The following is a 19,669-nucleotide window of genomic DNA, read 5'->3' on the forward strand; positions in this document are numbered from 1 at the left end:
AAATTTATTGCTGACTGATTGTGAAGATTGTTTTCAAGAACAACTTCCCAGCACTCAAGGGTGAAATCGTGAAGTTTTTTGGGGGGGTTTTTTTCCACGGGTTGTCACGTTTCACAACTGAGAGTCAGTGTGTTTACATTGTCCAATGCCAGCTTTCTATCCCTAGAATAGTGCTGTTGCCGTTTCACAACAACAAGCTGGGTCAGGCACTTTCCCACACACAAACACAGCTTCATGGGGGCTAATCAAGCACAGCAAAAGCTGAATGATAAGAAACCGCCGAGTCTTCAGAACAGTGTTGAAACGGTGCGTACATATACACACAAACACGTAAACAACTCACCGGCAGATGACTGAGGGGAACGTCAACTTGTCCAAGGAAATCATCTCTTGTCTGGTGGGAAGAAATGAAGAAGATAAACTTGAGAGGGTTCCATGAGAGCATTTTTGGAAAACCGAAATGGGGATAAAGAGGGGAAAACCACAATGTTGAGAGAAATTACCTGGTGCACCAAAATTGAAAGTTTTATTTTTTTTTTTTTTTTTTAATCAGAGAGAAAGTCATAGTGATTTTTACATAAAGGGCAGCCCCATCCAGAAATAATCCTTAGCCTTATGTATGAACACCTGTAGAAATCTGAGAAATAAAACATTATTTTTCATAGATTTTGTAAACCAGACATGGTTTATAATGAGATCTAATTTTCTCGCATGGGAGCTTGATGATTAATAAAATGTAATCTAAGTTAGATGACATTTGTAGCAAACTTTAATAGTGCCGTATAGCTACAGCTTTTAGACCATTTCATCTCTGGAAATTCATGTTCAAGTAAACTTCATCAAAAGCCCAAAATCTCTTCCAATCATTACATAATACCACAGGTGTCCAACAGGGATCAGACTTAGTTTATTTATGGACAGGCTTTTAATAACCACCTCAGAGGAGCAAAGTAAAAAAAACAAAACCCTTTGACCCCAAGCGAGGAAAAAAAAAAAAACAACATCCACTGCCACCAAGTAGAAGCCAAGTCAACTGACGGAGGGTGAGAAGGACAGATGTGACGACAGGGCAGATTCAGGAAAAGGTTTTGTGTTTCGGTTTGCAGAGGCCCACAGGTTTGTCCATGGTTGAGCAATGATTACCTGTCCGAGGTGAAAAAGGCCATTCTTGGAAGTAGCCTGTGTGTGGGACACAACTGTTTATAGACAATTTGCACAGACTTACAAAAGTGTTTGCTTACTGGGCTGAAAAAAAATGCACTGAACCTTAGTGAGCTAAAGTGAGTGTGATAAATGAAACGTATATAGATTGTGGGAGTGATAAAGGAAAGAAAGAAGTCAACTTCACAATATTAATCATCTTCCACAAGTTCAAACGTTTTTTTTCCCCTTTTGATAATTTGTAAGTGTTCTTTAAGCTGTAACTTTAAATTGAAGGTATTTCAATGTTTTTTGCATCAATAAAAGTGGTTTCAATTCAAATTAGTGCTAAAATATTTAATTTGAAGTGTACAAAACTGGAAACACTTCCGAATAAACCCCAACTGTGGCACTTTTTAAGATGTTCTGGACGTTTGAGAATGAAATATTAACCCAGTGGTTAATATTTTATCACCTCCACAAATAATAAATGTAACTAACACAGCAATCAAGTTCATTTCCGATGCGGCAGTGTGGTTGGCAACCACTGCAGTTTTTTTTTTTTTGGTTATTTGGTTATCAGTTCTACTGGAAAACTTTTAATGCTTAGATGCGCAAAAATCTGAACTGGTTTATCCAACCATTTATTAAAAGTGATCTAAAAATAAATCAAATCAACAGATCCTTTACTTTTACTTGCCAGGGGTAAAAACTTCACGTACCTAGTATTTCATACTGGTTTGAGCTGAGCATTTTAAATGTCTACATCATTTTACTTTCATGGTAAGCAGGAAAAGGTTGAGACACCTTTGGGAGATGAGCTCGTCAGCCTCCCTCCACATTTAACATAACTGGAAATCTGTAATTTGTACAACTTTGTCCCATTAAAAAAGAAAAAACAGGCACGTCGTAAAGAATCTGCACACCCATCCACCCACATTTAAAACATAGGCACACCCAGCAAACTATTCTTGGAAAGGTATCAGAAATGACATCAAGATTGGCTTTCAATTCCCAAGCCACCAAGACCAATAACTTACTTCTTAAACAACTTTCACGTGATTCAAAACAGTTAAACATTGTCAGAGATGGAGGAAAAAGAATAAAAAAATTTCCAGAGCTGGAGCACCTTCTAACATTGATAACATTTCACAATGTAAAATCACACCTTTTTATTTTCACCTCTTTTAATGTGTTGAACACTTAACAATTTGCATGCCACGGTTGTCAAGGACAATGACTGTCCTTCCTGAGAAGTAAGAAACACAGTGCCTAAAAGAAAATTTAAAACTGAACATTTATAGAGATGCAATCGGATGAAACCATACTGTCCTCTAATCAACAGTCTCACTGAGTCATCTGGAATAAATATTCATTCAGGGCTGTTTTTTTTTTTTTGTTTTTTGTTTTTTTTCATTTCAACTAAGATAATATCTTTACACTGCGGTTATTTTTGTGCCGAGGGATGAAATTACAGTGTCATTAAAGGGTCACTTCTGAACTTACAGCTGCTCTCCAGAAACAAGTTTTACACAGAGTGGGGGTTTTCCATAACCAACCAACGCAGGTTAAAGAGCAACAAACAAAAGATGCTAGGCAGGTGAAAACGTATATCAGTTATTTCCAAAATATTAAGACACTAAAAACAGATCACTTCGCAAAACTCTGACCAGAAGTTTTAAAGCGGGTGGGTCTGTTTTCAGAGAGCTGAACACCAGTCAGCCACTCCGTTGAACTGCTGAAAAGGGGACGAAGCATCCATTTTCGTTTTCATTCAGTCTTCTGTTGGAAAAAATCTGCATGCTGGCATTCACATAGTTGTTAATTTGACCTTTGTCAATCACCCAAACCTTTTTACAGTGTAGTCAGATCACTGCACAGAGCAACATGATCCCTCATAAAAGACATTGTCTGAGGTGTTGACCTATCCAACAAACTCTCAAGATACCAAAGCGATATGGATTTCTTGTAGGAGAAATCTACTCCGAGTCAATTTGTCTCTTTACGAGTTTGCAAACCCATTTTACGCCTAAAATTCAGCCTATTATTATTATTATTATTATTATTATTGTTATTATTATTATTATTATTAACAAACACCTTCGATAAATTTAATTTGTTTTTATTCAACTAGGAAGTTTGTTTTTGATAGGAAACAAGTGTCTCTCAAACAATAATTAAAATGTTACAAAAGGAGTGCCAGTAATTAAAAGACTAATTTCTGTCTTCATTTGAATTTTATTAAAAAAATTGGTATGTGGAAAATGTATACACCTCTCAATAATAAATGAAAAAATGCTTCTTGTAAACAGCTGACCACTTTCTTTTTGCATGTTTCCACTGGGATTTTGAGATTTTTTTGTTTGTTGCTGAACTCCATGTTGTTCCAAGTTTCCTCTTTGTTATTATCATGTTGTTGAATTGACTCAACATAATACCAAATTGCCCTAATACTTTCAGTCAAACAACCCATGTTCGTGAGAATAAAACACAACTCTAAACCTGAATTGGCTAGGAGTATGACTCTGCTTTTAGACAGTCCAGGATAGTCTTTGACGATCTTTGTCCATGTCCAAAACCTTCAGCACTCTATTGCAGCTGTGAAACAAAATTGCTAAACTAGACAAAGCAATATTATGTACATGCCTCAAGAATAAAAATGGAACGTTTTGTCCCCAAAATGCCTCAATGGCATTAAAGAAGAGGTGACAACAGACTTTGCGATTCAAGGCAAACTGGATTGGGTCCAGGCTGCCACTGAGGTGTCAAAAGTCTATCTAACATACTCCAGAGCCTCAGTGCTGACACAACTGAATTACAAAGCTATGCCCATTGGGGAGATCAGAGATGACAGATAAAAGCCCCTCACAACAACAGCGACTCCAATCTCTTAAACAGCCCAAAGACCAAAACTAAAAAGAGACACCCCCTCTACCACCCACCCCCCGACACACACACTGATAAAACCCTTCTCCATTCCTCCTGTCTCAGGTAAATATAGCCTTTGCAGTTGGTCATAAGGAGATCTTTGTGAAAAGCTTCTGCAGGCGTCAAAGCAAAGCTGTAATAAGGCTAGGCCTCTCTGGCATAGCTGTCTGCAGCTAGTTAGTCTGGCAAACACACAGACAAACAAGCACACACTATTGTTATCCATTGACCAACTTTTTTTTTTTTTGTCTTAAAGGGCCAACTATGCAGTTGAAGATGAAGAAAAAAATCCTGTTGTATAAAAACAAGCTGTAACAATTGCAATATTTGAATTTCAGGATAGAAATCATTAATAAAAAAAGTTGTTAAAAGAGCGTTAGGAGACTTTTTTTTTAATCAAATGGTAAATTTAATCAGTGAGCAACAATATCCTCTCTAGAATTATTATTATTGTAGTATTACTGCAAAATATATATGTGGAAAAATAAAGCCTTTTGTGCAGGCCGAGTTTGGCTTTGGTTTAATTCACTCAATTGCTAAATAAATTCCAGCTGATTTTTTTTTAACCTGTAAAACAAAAACTGTACACCCAAACCACTGCATATCAGATTATTGCTCTTTGTAGCTAAGTATTTCTCATTAAATGTGGAGAAAAATGGTCAAAAGAGGACAAACTACCATGTACAGTACTCCTGCTTGGGCCAATTGACTTCTATGAAATATGACCATTTAGCACCCAATCAGAGCAACTCATTTAGACCAACTCAAAACTACCCCCTGACAATGTCACATTGTTTATTACTGTCATAACCCTTATTTCTTTGTCGTAAAGACTGAGTGAGATATAAAAAAAGCCTTTATCAAACTCTCTGCCCTTCAGCAAATACAACTTGAGGATTACAAAAAAGACCAGCATTCCTAAATGGTTCCTGTTTTCTTGTCTCATTCCAGAGATGAATAGTATAATCTTTACTTTATGACATTAACTACTTAGTAAAATCATTGGAAAGGAAATACAGCTGGTTAAAAAAAAAACTTTACAAACGACCTTACATCTACAACCCCATGCTTGAGAAATTAGGCAAATTGGCATTGTGGTGGATTTGAATACAATGGCTTCTGAATTTGAGTAAAAACTGATTGCGCTTGACAGATTAGCCAATGTTTGAACTGGCTTTCCCAAAACCTCCAATTACTTGGAAAGCAGCTGAAATGTACAGATCCACACTACCTCGGAGCCAGAGAAGAAAAAAAAACCCATCTGCCTGCTCTTAAACTCAACACCAGCGCTTAGAGGCGGCTAAAGATAGAAACAGGCAACACTTAAAAGAGATTCAATTGCTATTGGTAGTTTTATCAAAACCTGGGTGTTAGATTCCTCAGACATAGGAGGCAACAAGTGAACAGAAAAAAAAAACACACAAACCTGTTATCTTTTGTAGCTGAACTGCCTGATGTGAATAAAATTTCAAATGCCTGTGGCTAAGGAGTGAAAAAGAAAACAGTGAGTGTGACTAGTAACTGCGTCTGTTCTTTTCAGTTTCCTGAACGTCACACCACCCTGTTACTGGACCCCTCAGTTCTCCAATCTAACACAATTAATAATAAGTGAGAGGGAAAAAAAAGTTTAAAAAGCCAGCTGGAGTCTAACTAAACTTGAATAATCTTTACCTGGGGATTACTTGTTGCCAACTTCTTGCCAAGACTCGCATCCTGATCTCCGCCTCCCCTCTGGGTAAAGAATATCTTGAAATGCGGCAGCCTTCTGGGGTTTTCCCCACTGATTTTAAAAGTACAACATTTTGATCCATCTTTTGCTCCCAGTTCCACATCAGTCTGATTCTCCTCGATGGTCTGGAAGTCTGCCCCGTTTTTCAGATGTTTATTTTCCAGCAGCAGCAGCCTAGGATGAGATGAGCTCCTCTGCAGTCGGATTCTGGGATAACGCACTGTGCGGATGCCTCGACCAAAGTCGCCCTGGGAGGCAGCAGCCTGCTGACAATCGTGGGTCTGATCCTGGTTTTGGTTTTGCTGTAGCTGGAAAACTAGTTTCTGTGTTGCACCATTAACACCAGCACATGGCTCTAAAGTCTGCTGCTGGCCATCTTGACCATAAGGAAGAAGATAATGCTGGACATCAAAAATCTCAGGAGAATTCCTCTGGATACAAATGGTACCAACATTAACACCAGGTTGGCCTCTACTCAGTGTAGCATAGCCACTAGAACCGATGCTAAAAACTCTGCGTTTGGGAAGGTTTGGTTCATTCAGTGATAACTGGGAATCTGGGCTGTAGTATGGGGGAGGCGGCTGTTGCGGAAAGTCTTCCTGAGTCCGTGGTTCGGGATATGCAGGCGCAGGTCCAGGCGGTGTATAACAAGGCGGTGGGACATCGTCTGCAAGGCCACCAGAATGTCTATTAATTGATCCGTCAGAGCGCTGGAGGGAGATCTGCACGGACGAACTTTTGGTGGGTCGTGATTCGGGGTAGGTGGAGAGCTGTGGTATGAACATGGAGGAGCTCCTTTTGAGTGAGGGATCCGAACGCAAACCAAAACTTCCAGATGAGACGTTTTGCGCCCCCAACTCCTGAGGAGGCCTCGGTAGACGAGGAGGCCGCACGTAGCGCGCTCTGGACGCTTCGCCCTCTTCTCGCTGCTCTTCCGAGTCCGTTTCCAGCATCTCCGGAGCTGTGTTGCTGCGGCCAGATCCAAAGTATAAACGCAGACGCTGAGCCATTTTCACCTCATGTCCCACGGCTTCCGTTCACTTTCACTTACTGTTAAAACTCTGACTTACTGTTGGTTGCCTCCTCTTCTTGTGTCGCCCACTTCTCCTTTGACTGGCTGACTGGCTGGCTGGCTAGATGACTTCTCCCCTTTTTTTCTTCCCCCTCCCTCCCTTCCCACCCACTCCCAGTCTCTTCCACAACTTTCCTACCCCACAGTGAACTGCACACAGACCAGAGTCGTCTCACCGCAAGAACACAACAGAAGCAACAGGATACAGAAAAAATAAGACTTCAGAAAGAGGATGGGCAACTATGTTACAATAAAAATAAGAATGGAGGATCCCCTTTCAGCAAACTATTAGGAACACCAAGCACTAGCGACAGACAGCAGAAATAGCCTTGGTCGAGTGTCAGCCAGCATTCCTGCCATGATAGGGTAGGAGCGTGTGGAGTTCCTGGTTACCGAGGTGACAGAGGGTTGCCTGGTAGTCACATGACTCCAAAGGGCCCCAGCACCTCAGGTTACACCACCACACTGGCCCCCACCATCAAGCCACAGCACATGATCCCTAGTCTTTTACATCCACATCTCATTAAGATGGAAGATCAAAGGAGAATTAACATTAAAAAAATTTAACTTTTTTTTTAAAATTAAGAGATAAAAGCGCATTTTACCTCAACAAATATGATCTATTCACCAGAAGAGGATGCCAATAGGAATCCAGTTTTTCTTTCCAACACAGGAAACAAAAGCAAGACAATTTTCTTACCAAGTGACCCACTAAACGTCCTTTTCAACCAAAAATAACAGAAACACAACATTAAACATAAAAGGGAACTTTCAGAACCACATAAGGATTTGCAAGGAAACTGTTACTAAAAATGGACCAGATGAAAAGGCAACAGAAAAGCAAAGAGACCATCTGACAGATTTTAGCTTTGATAAGACAAACAACACGGTCGTCTCTGGAGATCCAGCTACACACAGAAAAGACACGCAGTCTCTCAAGCACAGAGCCAAACACTTATCTGGCCGCTTGTTTTATAGGCTGCTCTGTTTGCAACTAAAAGTTGCCCAGGATACAACTCGGCTGTGATCCTTGTCTCTAATCCGGAATGACATAAAAAAAAAAAGGTCAAATAACGCTCAAGCACCTCCAACAGCAGCCTGTACATTCATAAAGAGCGCTTTGTTTTGCTCAATAGTAACATGATTCACCAATCTATCAGCATGTTGAAAAGAAAGGATTGCTTTTCCTGAGCCAGCCGAGAACCGACAAAACCTCAGTCATCGTTTGACCTTTTAGAAATGCATGTCTGGAAAGAAGCTGCCTTGTTTTTAACTTCTGTGACCATTCGCTATGTTCTAAACCATTCTGCAGCAAGCTGCTGCTGCTGCTGCTGCTCTATTGCAACAAAATGAGCTAAAAAAAAAAGACAAAATGAAGGAAAGGAGTGCAGAGAAAAAGAAGGAATCGTGTCTTGGCATGCTGCTATGTATGGTGATGACACACCAGTCAATACAGGAGTGTGTGAAATGTAACAGCGCATGATCGGTATAAGGAAAATGTCAATGTGTGGTCCAATTGCAGCTAGCTAAAAATGATATAACATGCATTCCTCAAATCCAACAGCATGCTGTACTGTAGCTCTGTTCAACACCCTTCTTTTAACCTTACTGCAAGTGGACCAAGAGGCTCAGTGTTGCATCCCTGTCTTAATGTAGCACAAATTTAAAACTATCTGATAACACAAATGTAAATCAATGGATACAAAACAACAAGCAAACATTAAAAACACACAGGCCAGGGGTGGAGGAGCTGGCTTGGCAAGCGCCTCAGGACAGCCTGGAAGCACCTCCTCAGACTTATAAGGAGAGAACTGCGCTTGAGGCTGTCCGTGTTGTGCTTTCTTGTCATCCTTCTCCATACAGAAACAGTGAGCTCCGACAGCACTGGGGGATAAATAAAAAGGTGTGCTATTCATAACAAGAGTTGCCAACGAGTTCTCTCTCTGCACCACTGTATTCCCAGTTTGTCGGCCAACATCGAAGATGATTTAGGCATAAAATCTGCCCGGTTTGACTGAGTTGTAAGGGAAAACTACAGCGTAATTTCAGCGCCGTCCAACAGCTCTGAATTTGTGAGAACCAGAAAGACAGTACTGGAGTCTTATCTGGAACGGAACGTCCAAATTAACTTTGTCCATTTCATCAAAACAAAAAGCCCTGGCTGCAGATCCTGGAAGTAATTTAGGAGACATAAACATTGGAGATCACCCTGGTATTAGTCATACACTTACTCTCCAGACTCTATGTCAAAAACCACTTCACTATTCCATCAGCTTCGCCGACATGTCCTCAGAGTCAAGCTTACACAGTAGCGTGAATTATCAAATTTATCATTAATACCTGCTTACAATGCTAACTGCTGCACTGCTTGACATTTATATATTTGTTATGGCAACTGAAGGCCTGCCACTGGGGTATTTTTACATATGGAGGAAATCAGTGTTTTCAGGAAGGAAATACGTTGATATCTGACTGCAGATGAATGCAAGAGCTGTTAAAGTCAGACGCTGTTGTAGCTGAGCAATGAAACAAGCAAACAAGCTGTTAGTTGTTTAGTGCATAAATTTGCCTCAACAAACTGCTAAAAAGAATTGATCATACTTATTAAGGTAGCAAAAGTCATCACAGACAGTCGATTATGTTTGTAATAAAATAAATGAAAAGAAGCAGCGCAATGTCAGATAAATTAGTCCTACGAGAAATTCCACTTTAGTGTCTAAATACCAAAATATTTCAGCATAAAGCATAAAAGACCAAGCTACTATTAACAATACTTTAGCATTTGATGCTATCAACAAACATATAAGCTCTAATAAGTTGTTTTAAGGGGAGCATAAAACAGTGATAAATAGGGAGGAAGTGTGAACCTTACCAATCGGTTTTCATCAAACACCTCAAAAAGCAGCCTGTGGTTCTGTGGGCACACCTGTGTTGGCAACAAAATGACAGTGATGAGCGACGTCATTGGAGTTGTTCAGTCAAAGAAATTCATATCTGATGGAAAACAACCTCTGAATGTTAAATTCAAAGGTATTAGCCTGCAATTCTATTCCAGGGAAATTGGATGTTTTTTTTCAACAGAGACCTCAAAAATATTAAGGGGCTGCTTTGTATTTACAATACAAAGATGTATTGTGTCGCAATGTCTGTAAATCAAATTCTGTGCAAGGTGCTTTAAAGAACATTGGTGAACAAACAGTATCATGAAGACCAACGAACACACTAGACCTATCAGGGCTAAAGTTGTGAATAGATTAAAAGTGCAGTTGGGTTATAAAGCAATATGTATTCCTGTAACAAAAAAAAATGGAGTGAAGCTAAAAAGTAATGATTTAGGTCAAAGCATATTTGTGTGTTCAAATGGCCCAGTCAAAGTTCAGACTTAAATTCATTTGAGCATCTGTGGCGCATGACACGAAAATTGATTTTTACAATTGTTCTCCAGCCAATATGGATTCATCCACACGATACATTTTTCTACAAAACAGCGAAACAGCAAAATAAGTTTACCAATCACACAATAAGATCACATAAGGGTTGTTGTAATAAAGACAGAACATTAATTGTAACACAGGAGATTTAAAAGCTGAACTCACCCGGAAATAGAATTCTTCGTTCCATTTAGGATTGAGGGTCTGAAATACAAAGTTTAGATCTGATTAGACCAGTTTGTTGCCGGACTAAAACCCCATAAATGTGCAAGTGACTCTCAGGAGTTCTAAAGAGTAAGAATTCAAATCAAATTATATGCAATTATTGGATATTTGGGTTTAAATAAAGTCTCAAAGATCTTCACATATTTCTTCAAAGATGAATCAGAACTTATGTTTTCTTCTGTCTTTCATATTACAGATTTTATTAGTCTGAGAACTGATTCAGTCATGAGGTAGGCCTCATTTTCGTTTGAATCAGTTCTCAGACTACATTTCACAAGTCACTCTAATTAATTAGCAAAACATTTCATTGCAGTAATAAAATAACACTGTGACAAAAAGTACCACTGAACTAAGTGCTCTCTGAGAGTCAGCTTTTTGCTGTGAAAGTGATGCAAACAAAAAAAAAAGTTAAAATCTGCAGGAAATATCCAAATCATCAGTGCTTTTGGAGCTCATACTGACGCTAGTCTCGTCAAGTTCCTCCACTTTAAGTCATGCTTTATATCATTCAGCCACAAGCCATCCACTCCGCTTCTACAATAATGAAACTGTCAGAGGTGTCCCACTTAAAGAAACAAAGAACCCGCAGAAGAGCCCAAGCACTGATACTTCCTTTTCTGCTCCACATAGCAGTATATTGTCAAGCTATTTATATCCTACAAAGCAATCATAGCCACTGGCAGCATATGTTTGCCTGCATGGAGGCCTGAGCTGTCCAACTCCTACGGCGGCTTTTTGCTGGAAGATTGCTTCTGGCTAAGCCAATCTGTAAGAACGTGACAAATATTTGTATTGTTGAGAAGCTGCGTCGGGCTACTATTTCAGAGTTTGACCCCTTGCATTATGGACTAAATATTCAGAGACAAAAACAACACTTGGGAATAAATTACACTGGAGACCAAAGAAAAAATATATAGATTTTATATCATTTTGCAATTAAAAGCATCACTAATCATCATTCACATTAATGTCAACTAACAGCTCCCCCTGCTGCGAAAAAATATCTCCTCTCCAAAAAAAACTGAGAAGACTTCACTAAACCTAAAAAGGGGAGGACTGCTTCCCTCAGCCTTAATGTGCTTTTTATCCCGCCCTTCTGCAATGAAATGGTTCCGCTCATTCATGCAAAAACCTGGTGGAAATTTTTAAGGGGGTGTTTTAGGATTATATCGAAAAACCTTTGAATTTGGCTGATGATGTAACACAGGAGACAAGAGGAAGCAGAGCACAACAGGACGTCAATTTAAACTTACCTTTTTAATAGTTTTTGTCTGGACTAAACCAAGCTCTTTGTTTTCATCAGCGACATAGAGGGAAAGCTTGACATAAGGATCACTGCAAAAAATAAAAAATAAAAAAATCACAATTTTACAATCGAAAGACATCTTGAGCTTTTCGCTTCTCCAACAGCTGTAAGCTTGAGGATCGCTAGTATTAAACTGCCTCTAGTCCTTCATCATTAGCTGCAGACACATCAAACAGGTAGTTGAGGATCACACACACACAACGTGTACTAAAGTCGACCTGCATATGAAAACTGCCTAGCTTTGGAAACGGTGAGATAAGGCTCTACCGCCGTATTGACGGGGGTTTTTAAAAATAGAAACGGCAAAATATTTTGAGGTGAACACGCAACTCATACGAAGAGATTAACATGACTTTGGAGGTGCTGACAGGGCAGAAGGCTCAGGTGAGATCTGCTTAGAGAGGCAGAGCTGGAGCGTTCACAGGACCACAGAGTTCAATTCTCAGGAAGCAGAAAAAGACAAAAAAAAAAAGAAAAAAGATTGTTTTTTACGTGCCCAAGATGTTATTTGGACAAATTTATCAGTTTTTTCCCTTCAAAGTATCGCATGTGCTTAAAGTTGCTTTAAACATACACATAGAACTTTATGTATACTTTTTTTTTTTTTTTTTACATTTGCTTATCCAGATCCAAGTATGCTCACATCTAAGTATGAGCGAGGGAAAAGTCAGCTGTAAAAAGATGTCACTGAAATCTTTTCATAGGCATTGGGTCTATTTGTACTAAATAGTTTGAAACAAATGAAATAGGCTGCAAACTGTGAACAGAATGTGGCGATAAATATAAAACTGATTGTTCTCTATGCAGAAATGAAAAAAAAAAACCACATGACTGAACAAGCTTAAATATTTATAAGGCAAAAGTGGAACAAAAATATTCAGGAACTCCCTCACTAAGTAATATTTCCATGTCATTGTCTAGATTAGGAGGCAGTTTATCACGATCAATGTTTTTGTTTATCCCCCAGTAACTTTAGCCTTTATACATTTATATTTGTGTTTTACAACAGTAACCCAAGATTAATGATCCTCCCTTAATATTAAAAAAAAGTAAAAAAAAAAAAAAAAAAAAAGATTAGACATTGTTAATAATTCGCTTTGATGTAAACTGTGAGAGTTGAAGTTTTGGTCATTTAAAAATATTATAATCACCAATATGTCAGAACCCTAATATTAACACTTTGTACTTCAAGTAAGAGTGGTTTCATGACTTAGTATGATGCAGAGCTGATTTACACACAAACATCCTCCACACGGTATTTTTGTGGTGTGGGAGGATAACATTTGTAGAGAGAACATTTGGTAAACTCACTAACAGCCTGTTACTGTGCCCTCATTTTACACCCTTTAAGCTAAACCAAACTACTTCAAATGTTTTCAGTTGCAGAAATACGATCATCGGCATACTGACTTGACCTGGGCGAACAATCCGATTGCTATTTTCAGTCAAAATGAAGCCAGCTGCCTGCTCCTCAGATCCTAAATCACAGCTTCCAGTTACAATCGCTCAGCAAAACTTGATTTGGACACAATTCAGACCATCGGGGAATATGCTTTAAATCTGATTTGCCATGATAGGCTTTTATTAGGATACCTGCCATCCCAAATGGGCCTGGAAATAAATCAAATTCCAATCCAAGTGTGTCCTTCCTGCCAGCTAAAGTGCTGCCTTAAATCCACAAGATAAAAAAAAAACACAAGGGAAACGAGGAGCACAGACATGGAAGAAAACGAGCTGAAACTGTATCCTTATAAGCAAATGTGCGGCTGCTTGATTGCTAATTGGCGTCTTCAGGATCCCCACAGTTTCTAATTGCATGTTTATGTGGTTCTGTCATGTACAGAGACTAAACATTAGCAGTAAGCCTTCAATATCTCAGCTCTTTTGGGAGGCATTTCCCTGCCTTCCTCTAATAGCAAAAAAAAAAAAAAAATCCCTGCAGAGGTAGAGAATTAGGAAACTTCAACTCAACACAATAAGAGCAGCTGGATTTCAAAACCAAGCTCCAATACAATTTATGGAGGATTCATCAGCACCTCTAAAATATACCAAAAGCAAAACAACAGACAAGAGTTTTTTGCGTACTAAAGAAGCAACACAGCAGCTTCGGAGAGACATTTGGAGCAAAATGAAGAACAAGCTGGCACTGTTTGAGTCTCCCAAAAGGTGACAGACTGCCAAGTCAGCACCGTTTGTGCGAGCACACCACACATCAGACCTCATTCAGTGTTTCTTCAGTACAGTTCAGCTTTGGCCACAGTCAGCCCTGAGCCGTGCTGCCAGCATGGAAGAGCTCGCCCCGTGCTGAACACCCTGAGGCGTATTCTGGTCAGATAAAAAAACATTACTGTAATCCCCTGGAGAGGCGAAGGTTTAATTCTGAATGAGGGCTGCGCAGTAAATCTATCTGCATATAAACACTAAAAGAAAAAAAAAATCAATTAATGTCTTATTCTATATTGGTAATGTTCGTGTTCAGAGTTTTAATCGAACAAAGAAAAAGATTGCCAACACTCAGAGGGCCTCCTCTGAGAATCCTTCAATTGCTGCAGGGTTGCTGCGTTCGTCTGCGTCGCTCCTTCGTGTACAGACCCATTCAGGCATTCGAGGGTTGGATTGTTTGGCCCGCCTTCTAAGAATTTGTTGTATTCAACGCAGTTTTGAAGAAGTTAAAAAAAAATAATAATAAAAAAAAAATGAAAAAAAAATAAAAAGCAGACGTATCACTGCAGGCACTCCTCCTAGGACAAATCCTGGATTTGAAAAGCTTAAGCCTCGTTCTGATCAGTTTGCTAGTTCAAACATTAAAGCTGCTCACCTATTAAAATGTCAAAAACATTTAAAGAGGCAACTAACATTCAAGTAATTTTAAAACGACATGACAAACATTTACAGCTTTCACAGACCAGACATTTATAAGTGTCCTTTGCAGGAGGAATTAACAAAAAAAAAAAAAAAAAAACAGGATACCTAAGGTTTGTTTAGAATTATTTGCAGTAGCAGTGAACCTGATGCATTTCCAGCATCAGGTAGACCACATTTATACTCATCATTCAATTTACAACATAAGTAGTTTTACTGATAGCAGCTGGTGGAGTTAAAGATTATCACATGATAGAAGTTTTATTATGTGCAATCAATCAAAGCGCAAAGTTATTGTTAGACTCCTATCAGTAAACGGCCTGATGTATACAAAATCTCAGACTTGGAATTGGTGTTTTGCAATAAGTATTCATACCCTTTGAACTGTTACCTATTTGGTTATACATTTTGATGAATGTTTTTGTGATTTTCTGTAACCAGCAAAAAAATTAAAGAAAAACTTGATTATAACTGATGAACATGCTTTGACCCTTGTATTGGCTGTATGTTTAGGATGTTCTCCTGCTGAAAGTGAAGCTCCACCTCGTTATCTTACATCATCCAACAGGTTTTCATACAGCATTACCCATTCTGACCTTAGTCCGTCTTCCTAAATACTCAACTGTGACCAGTGGCATGATGTTGCTACCGACGGTGTTTGCAATGTCTTTCAAAGTGAGGTGAGTTGTTTACTGTCAAACTTAGCGTGTTGTATGTAGGACAAAAGGTACAATCATGGTTGGATTTGACCACATCACATTCTTCTAGAGGTTTGCTGCATTTCCTGCATGGCTGGAAATGCAAACTCCACATAGTTGCAATGATCTGATGACCCAATTTCAAGGCATCAAATTGCAAAGTATTTTTTTTTTTATTACAAATGAAGAATAGTGACTTGATTGTGTCATAAAATGGCTTAGTGTGCCTGGAAAATACACATTACTAAAGCATTTGCTTGTCCAACAGCAGGATCGCTGCACTGAACTCATCTGCATCTCCTGTTTTGAAAAGAACAGTATGGGAATACTCATTTTATGTGTGGTACTGATTATGAAACTCCCATTGTACCTCCTGTTGCCCAAAAGTGCCGGTTTAATTTCTGAGAACTTGCAGCTGTGAGGGACATCTTCATCTCGACTCGTGAATCATAAACGGCCAGAGGTGGATTGTCTGCGCAGGTTGATTACTGAAATGTTTCGCGAAAGAAGCTACTGATTATTGCTTTCCTTGATTGGATACTTTAGCTGGATGTCTGGACCAGTTTGAAACAGAAACCAGTTTTAAGCTTCTCCACAACGTTATCCTTCAAACTTGGTCTGCTCCTGGGTCTTCGTGGAGTTATTTTTGTACACTAATATTCTCCAAGAAACCTACGAGGCCTTCAGTGAGCAGCTGTATTTATAAATGCACAGGTGGACTCCATTTCTTTAAGTGTAAATTGGGCTGAAATTAAACCCAAGCCACCCTTTGCGACCTACTCCTTTGTGTTTAAAAAATAAATAAATAAATAAAATAAAAAATGGAAATACATTGTTTTTTGTGGTTGTTCTATAACAAAACATGAAAAAGTACAAGTGTTATAAGCACTTCCAAAGTACAGAGCACAAATCTGCAGAAGGTGTATTGTGTAATGTTACATTCACAGTTCACAGACGGAGGACAGTGATGAACAAAACATTCTCAAAGAAAAGTTAACATCTGCACGTTCTCACATGCAAGAAGGTACATGGCACGTTTAATTATTAGTCAAAGTCTTCTATCCAGAAAACGTGCAATTACGGTGGATTATGCATAGGATGGGAGAAGTAGGTAATAATTGATTAACACTTGAAAGTTCAAGGTCTTTGTTGCAAACTACTTTTTTTTTTTTATTGCTACAAAGTGCTGTCCAGGGTTGAAAGGACAAACAATAGGAAGACCCTAGAAGTCAAAGAGCAGGATGCTGAACACAATAGCTAAAGCCTTGAGACTGGTTTAATAGCCGACTTTTATTATGATACATCCCACACGTTATTACAGTAATGATGCTAATATTTCTTTCATCTAAACAGTTTAAAAGGCTGAATTTTAAGCAGACAGAGAATCAGACTACTTGAACTTGGTGCAATGGACAGTTCTCCATAATCTTTGCACTCGAGTGAAATGTTTCACATCGAAAACAGTTACCTGGCACCGATGATGTCTTTCTTCGCCAGATCAATTCCTGCAATAACTTTGACCCGTAGCACTCGCGTTTCATGCTGCAAAACAAGAAGACGACAGAGGACCTTTATTTGATTTTCAGAGGAAATTATCTCATAACTTTGTAAACCCATGACAGATTTCAATCTGCCAGATGCACCGACTAGTCTCCAGGTCAAACTTAACAGAGAAAGAATAAAGTTCAACAACAGAAGAAAAAAAAAATGCTGCTCATTCTATGAGTATTTGCATTCATCTCTTTCCGAGAGGTTTTTTGTCTTTTTTTTTTGTAATTAAACCAACAGTGGTGGTTTCACTAGTTGTAATGAAGAGCAGCTAGTGGGAGTCCAGACTGTTTCAGGTGTTTTTCAATGGACCTGTTGTTTTGAAATTTAAAGTGTTTATTTTTGTGCTACAATTAATGCACTGAATTATGCAATGCACCACTGCCAAAGATACAAGTGTTCTTCATCAACTCAGTTTAAGAAAAAAACAAATCTAATATGATGAGTATTTAGGTAATGAGACTGGAGCATTCCTTAACAGATTTGAATCAGTGTGTGCAGTTTTTCTTGCTTGTGTTTTTAACAATCAGCATTAAATTTGTGCACCGCCATACCCAAAACCTGCGGCACACTTGAGCCATTTGGCTTAACTCAGACAATGATTTTATTTAAGATGCACCCCACCACTTGGATTAACTTAGTGATGTTTGATTGAGGCGATATAAAGTGTACCAAACACCCACAAAGCTGAGTACATCAAGCACTTTGAATTTTCCTTCAAACAGGTACCAAAGGCTAAACAGCTAAAAGAAGTGTTTTAAATTTGTGGCAGCCATTTTGAATTTTGAGACTGGAATCGATAAGACGTTTCTGTCTATTCTTGTTTAAAATTTTGACATGAGAGCGCCTTCCTGTTTATTTCCCCCCAACATGTAATCTTGATACATTTAGTCCAAACATGGAACAAAATAACATAGATTTATTCTGATTTATTTTTTTGTGGTAAAACACAGAAAAAAAATCTTCTGCCGTCATACTGTTTTAAAATTTCCTTGATAGTGTTGCGGTATTTGGAAAACTTAATATGCAGAGAGGTGGTATTTGTGTGAAGTTGCAGATCTAAATGACCTTCTGCTCAACAATATAGGGAAATCATGCAACTGCAGTGTTATTTTTGAATGTTGCCATAACAATATCAGTTTCAGTGGAACCAGGTTTTCCACACTACTCTTCCATAAATCTGTCAATATGATGCTTCCATCTTTCTGTACCGTTTGTAATTTTGGTCACCATCACCTGTCCGGTTCAAAACATCTGCAATGCCGAGAGTCCAACTAATATGCTGAATATTATGCAAAATGTGAATTTATAATTACTAGGAATATAACAGTAAACAAATATTGAATTCTTACCCTCCTGTCATATAATTAAAAAAAAACTAATATTGCAATGATGATATTTGAAATTAGACATTTGGGAGTTTGTGGTATCAACATGGAATATCATGAGACTAGTTAGTTTCAGTTTTCAAATCCTGCAAAAAGAAAAAATAATTGTTATAATGTATCTATGGTTTAACGTCCTGATAACCAAATGCCAGAGAAATTGCAAGAGTTTGAGTATCTACAACTATCCTCTGATGTTCAACCCCATCTGTTGCTATGCACTACATCTCACCATTTGTACCACTAATATCCATTTTGAAATACAATCATCTCAGAAGAATCCATTGTATCAAGGGTGCCCAGGACCAGTAATCGACAGCTACCATCCTGCAGCTTTTAGTTGCATCCTTGCTCTAAAATCCCTGAATCAAATAGCAGAATTCGCTAACCACAGTCATTCAGCTCTACAGCGGCATGGTAATGGTCTGTTCATTAGATTAAGGTGTGCTGGAGCAGAGACGCAGCCAGCTCTCGAGGATTGAACTTGGGCAACCCTGCCTTATAGGATTAGACGTCAGACCAGGAATGATGAGGCAATTAATTTAGGTCAAGAGTACGCCTGCACAGTTTCTAGGAATCACAATAATACAGCTGAATGTTGCAGGAATAATATCAACTACGATTAACCAACTCTTTCACCGTTTTCTTTTCTGTCCATCACAAAGTCTCCACACCTCTTTGCAGCGTTTAGCATCTCAGCTGCTAAAAATACAGCCCCAGTATGTGAATCGAGGAAAGTGAAAAGTCCTTCCAACGGGCCATGCAGAACTAGTCAGCATGGCAGTTACACGTAACATAACAGGCAACCAAATATCGCTCTGATCAAGAACATTGATCAGTCACTGTCACCTGAAATGACCTAGAAAAAAAAAAAGAAAATAAATAACCTTTATCCATCCTATCACTGAACAGGTCTAATCAAATCATGAGACAATGGGATGAGTGCACTGTTGAGTAATACATTCATTTAGACCAGTGCTCTCAACATAGTCACTGATAAACACCCAGAAACTATGACAGCAATCAATTTTAAAATACTTTTTTACTGCTACTTCAGTCACCATAGCAACGACTGCCATAAAATACTGTGATAAAATTTTAAATCAATATCACCTATGTCTGTATTTGACACAAGCAGTCGCAATGTGCTCCCAAAGTATCATCCAAATGTACCAACAATTAAAAAACATGACAACTTTGATTACTCATCAGTTATTCTGAGTCACATTTGAGAATAATGCCAAAAGTAAATAAAATAAAAAAATCTCCATACACCATGCTTCTTGTGACTGTACTGAAAATGTCAAAGAGGTACATGAAGTAGGGATGCTCTTCTGCTAGACTC

General features: G+C 38.6%; 1 protein-coding gene across 1 annotated transcript in view; it reads right to left on the reverse strand.

The window, feature by feature from the left end:
- The window catches only part of nedd4l (NEDD4 like E3 ubiquitin protein ligase), a 30,174-nt gene extending 23,230 nt beyond the window's left edge, over positions 1-6,944 (reverse strand). Inside the window, exons 1-2 of the mRNA XM_016674747.1 lie at positions 5,779-6,944; positions 344-394 (exon numbers count right to left, since the gene is read on the reverse strand). Of these exons, the coding sequence (XP_016530233.1) occupies positions 344-394; positions 5,779-6,807 (1,080 nt within the window). The 5' untranslated portion in view covers positions 6,808-6,944. The remainder of the gene's footprint in view (positions 1-343; positions 395-5,778) is intronic.
- Between the last annotated feature and the right edge of the window lie 12,725 nt (positions 6,945-19,669).

This window comes from Poecilia formosa, unplaced genomic scaffold (assembly GCF_000485575.1).
Source record: "Poecilia formosa unplaced genomic scaffold, Poecilia_formosa-5.1.2 Scaffold100, whole genome shotgun sequence".
Classification (NCBI taxonomy): Eukaryota; Metazoa; Chordata; class Actinopteri; order Cyprinodontiformes; family Poeciliidae; genus Poecilia; species Poecilia formosa.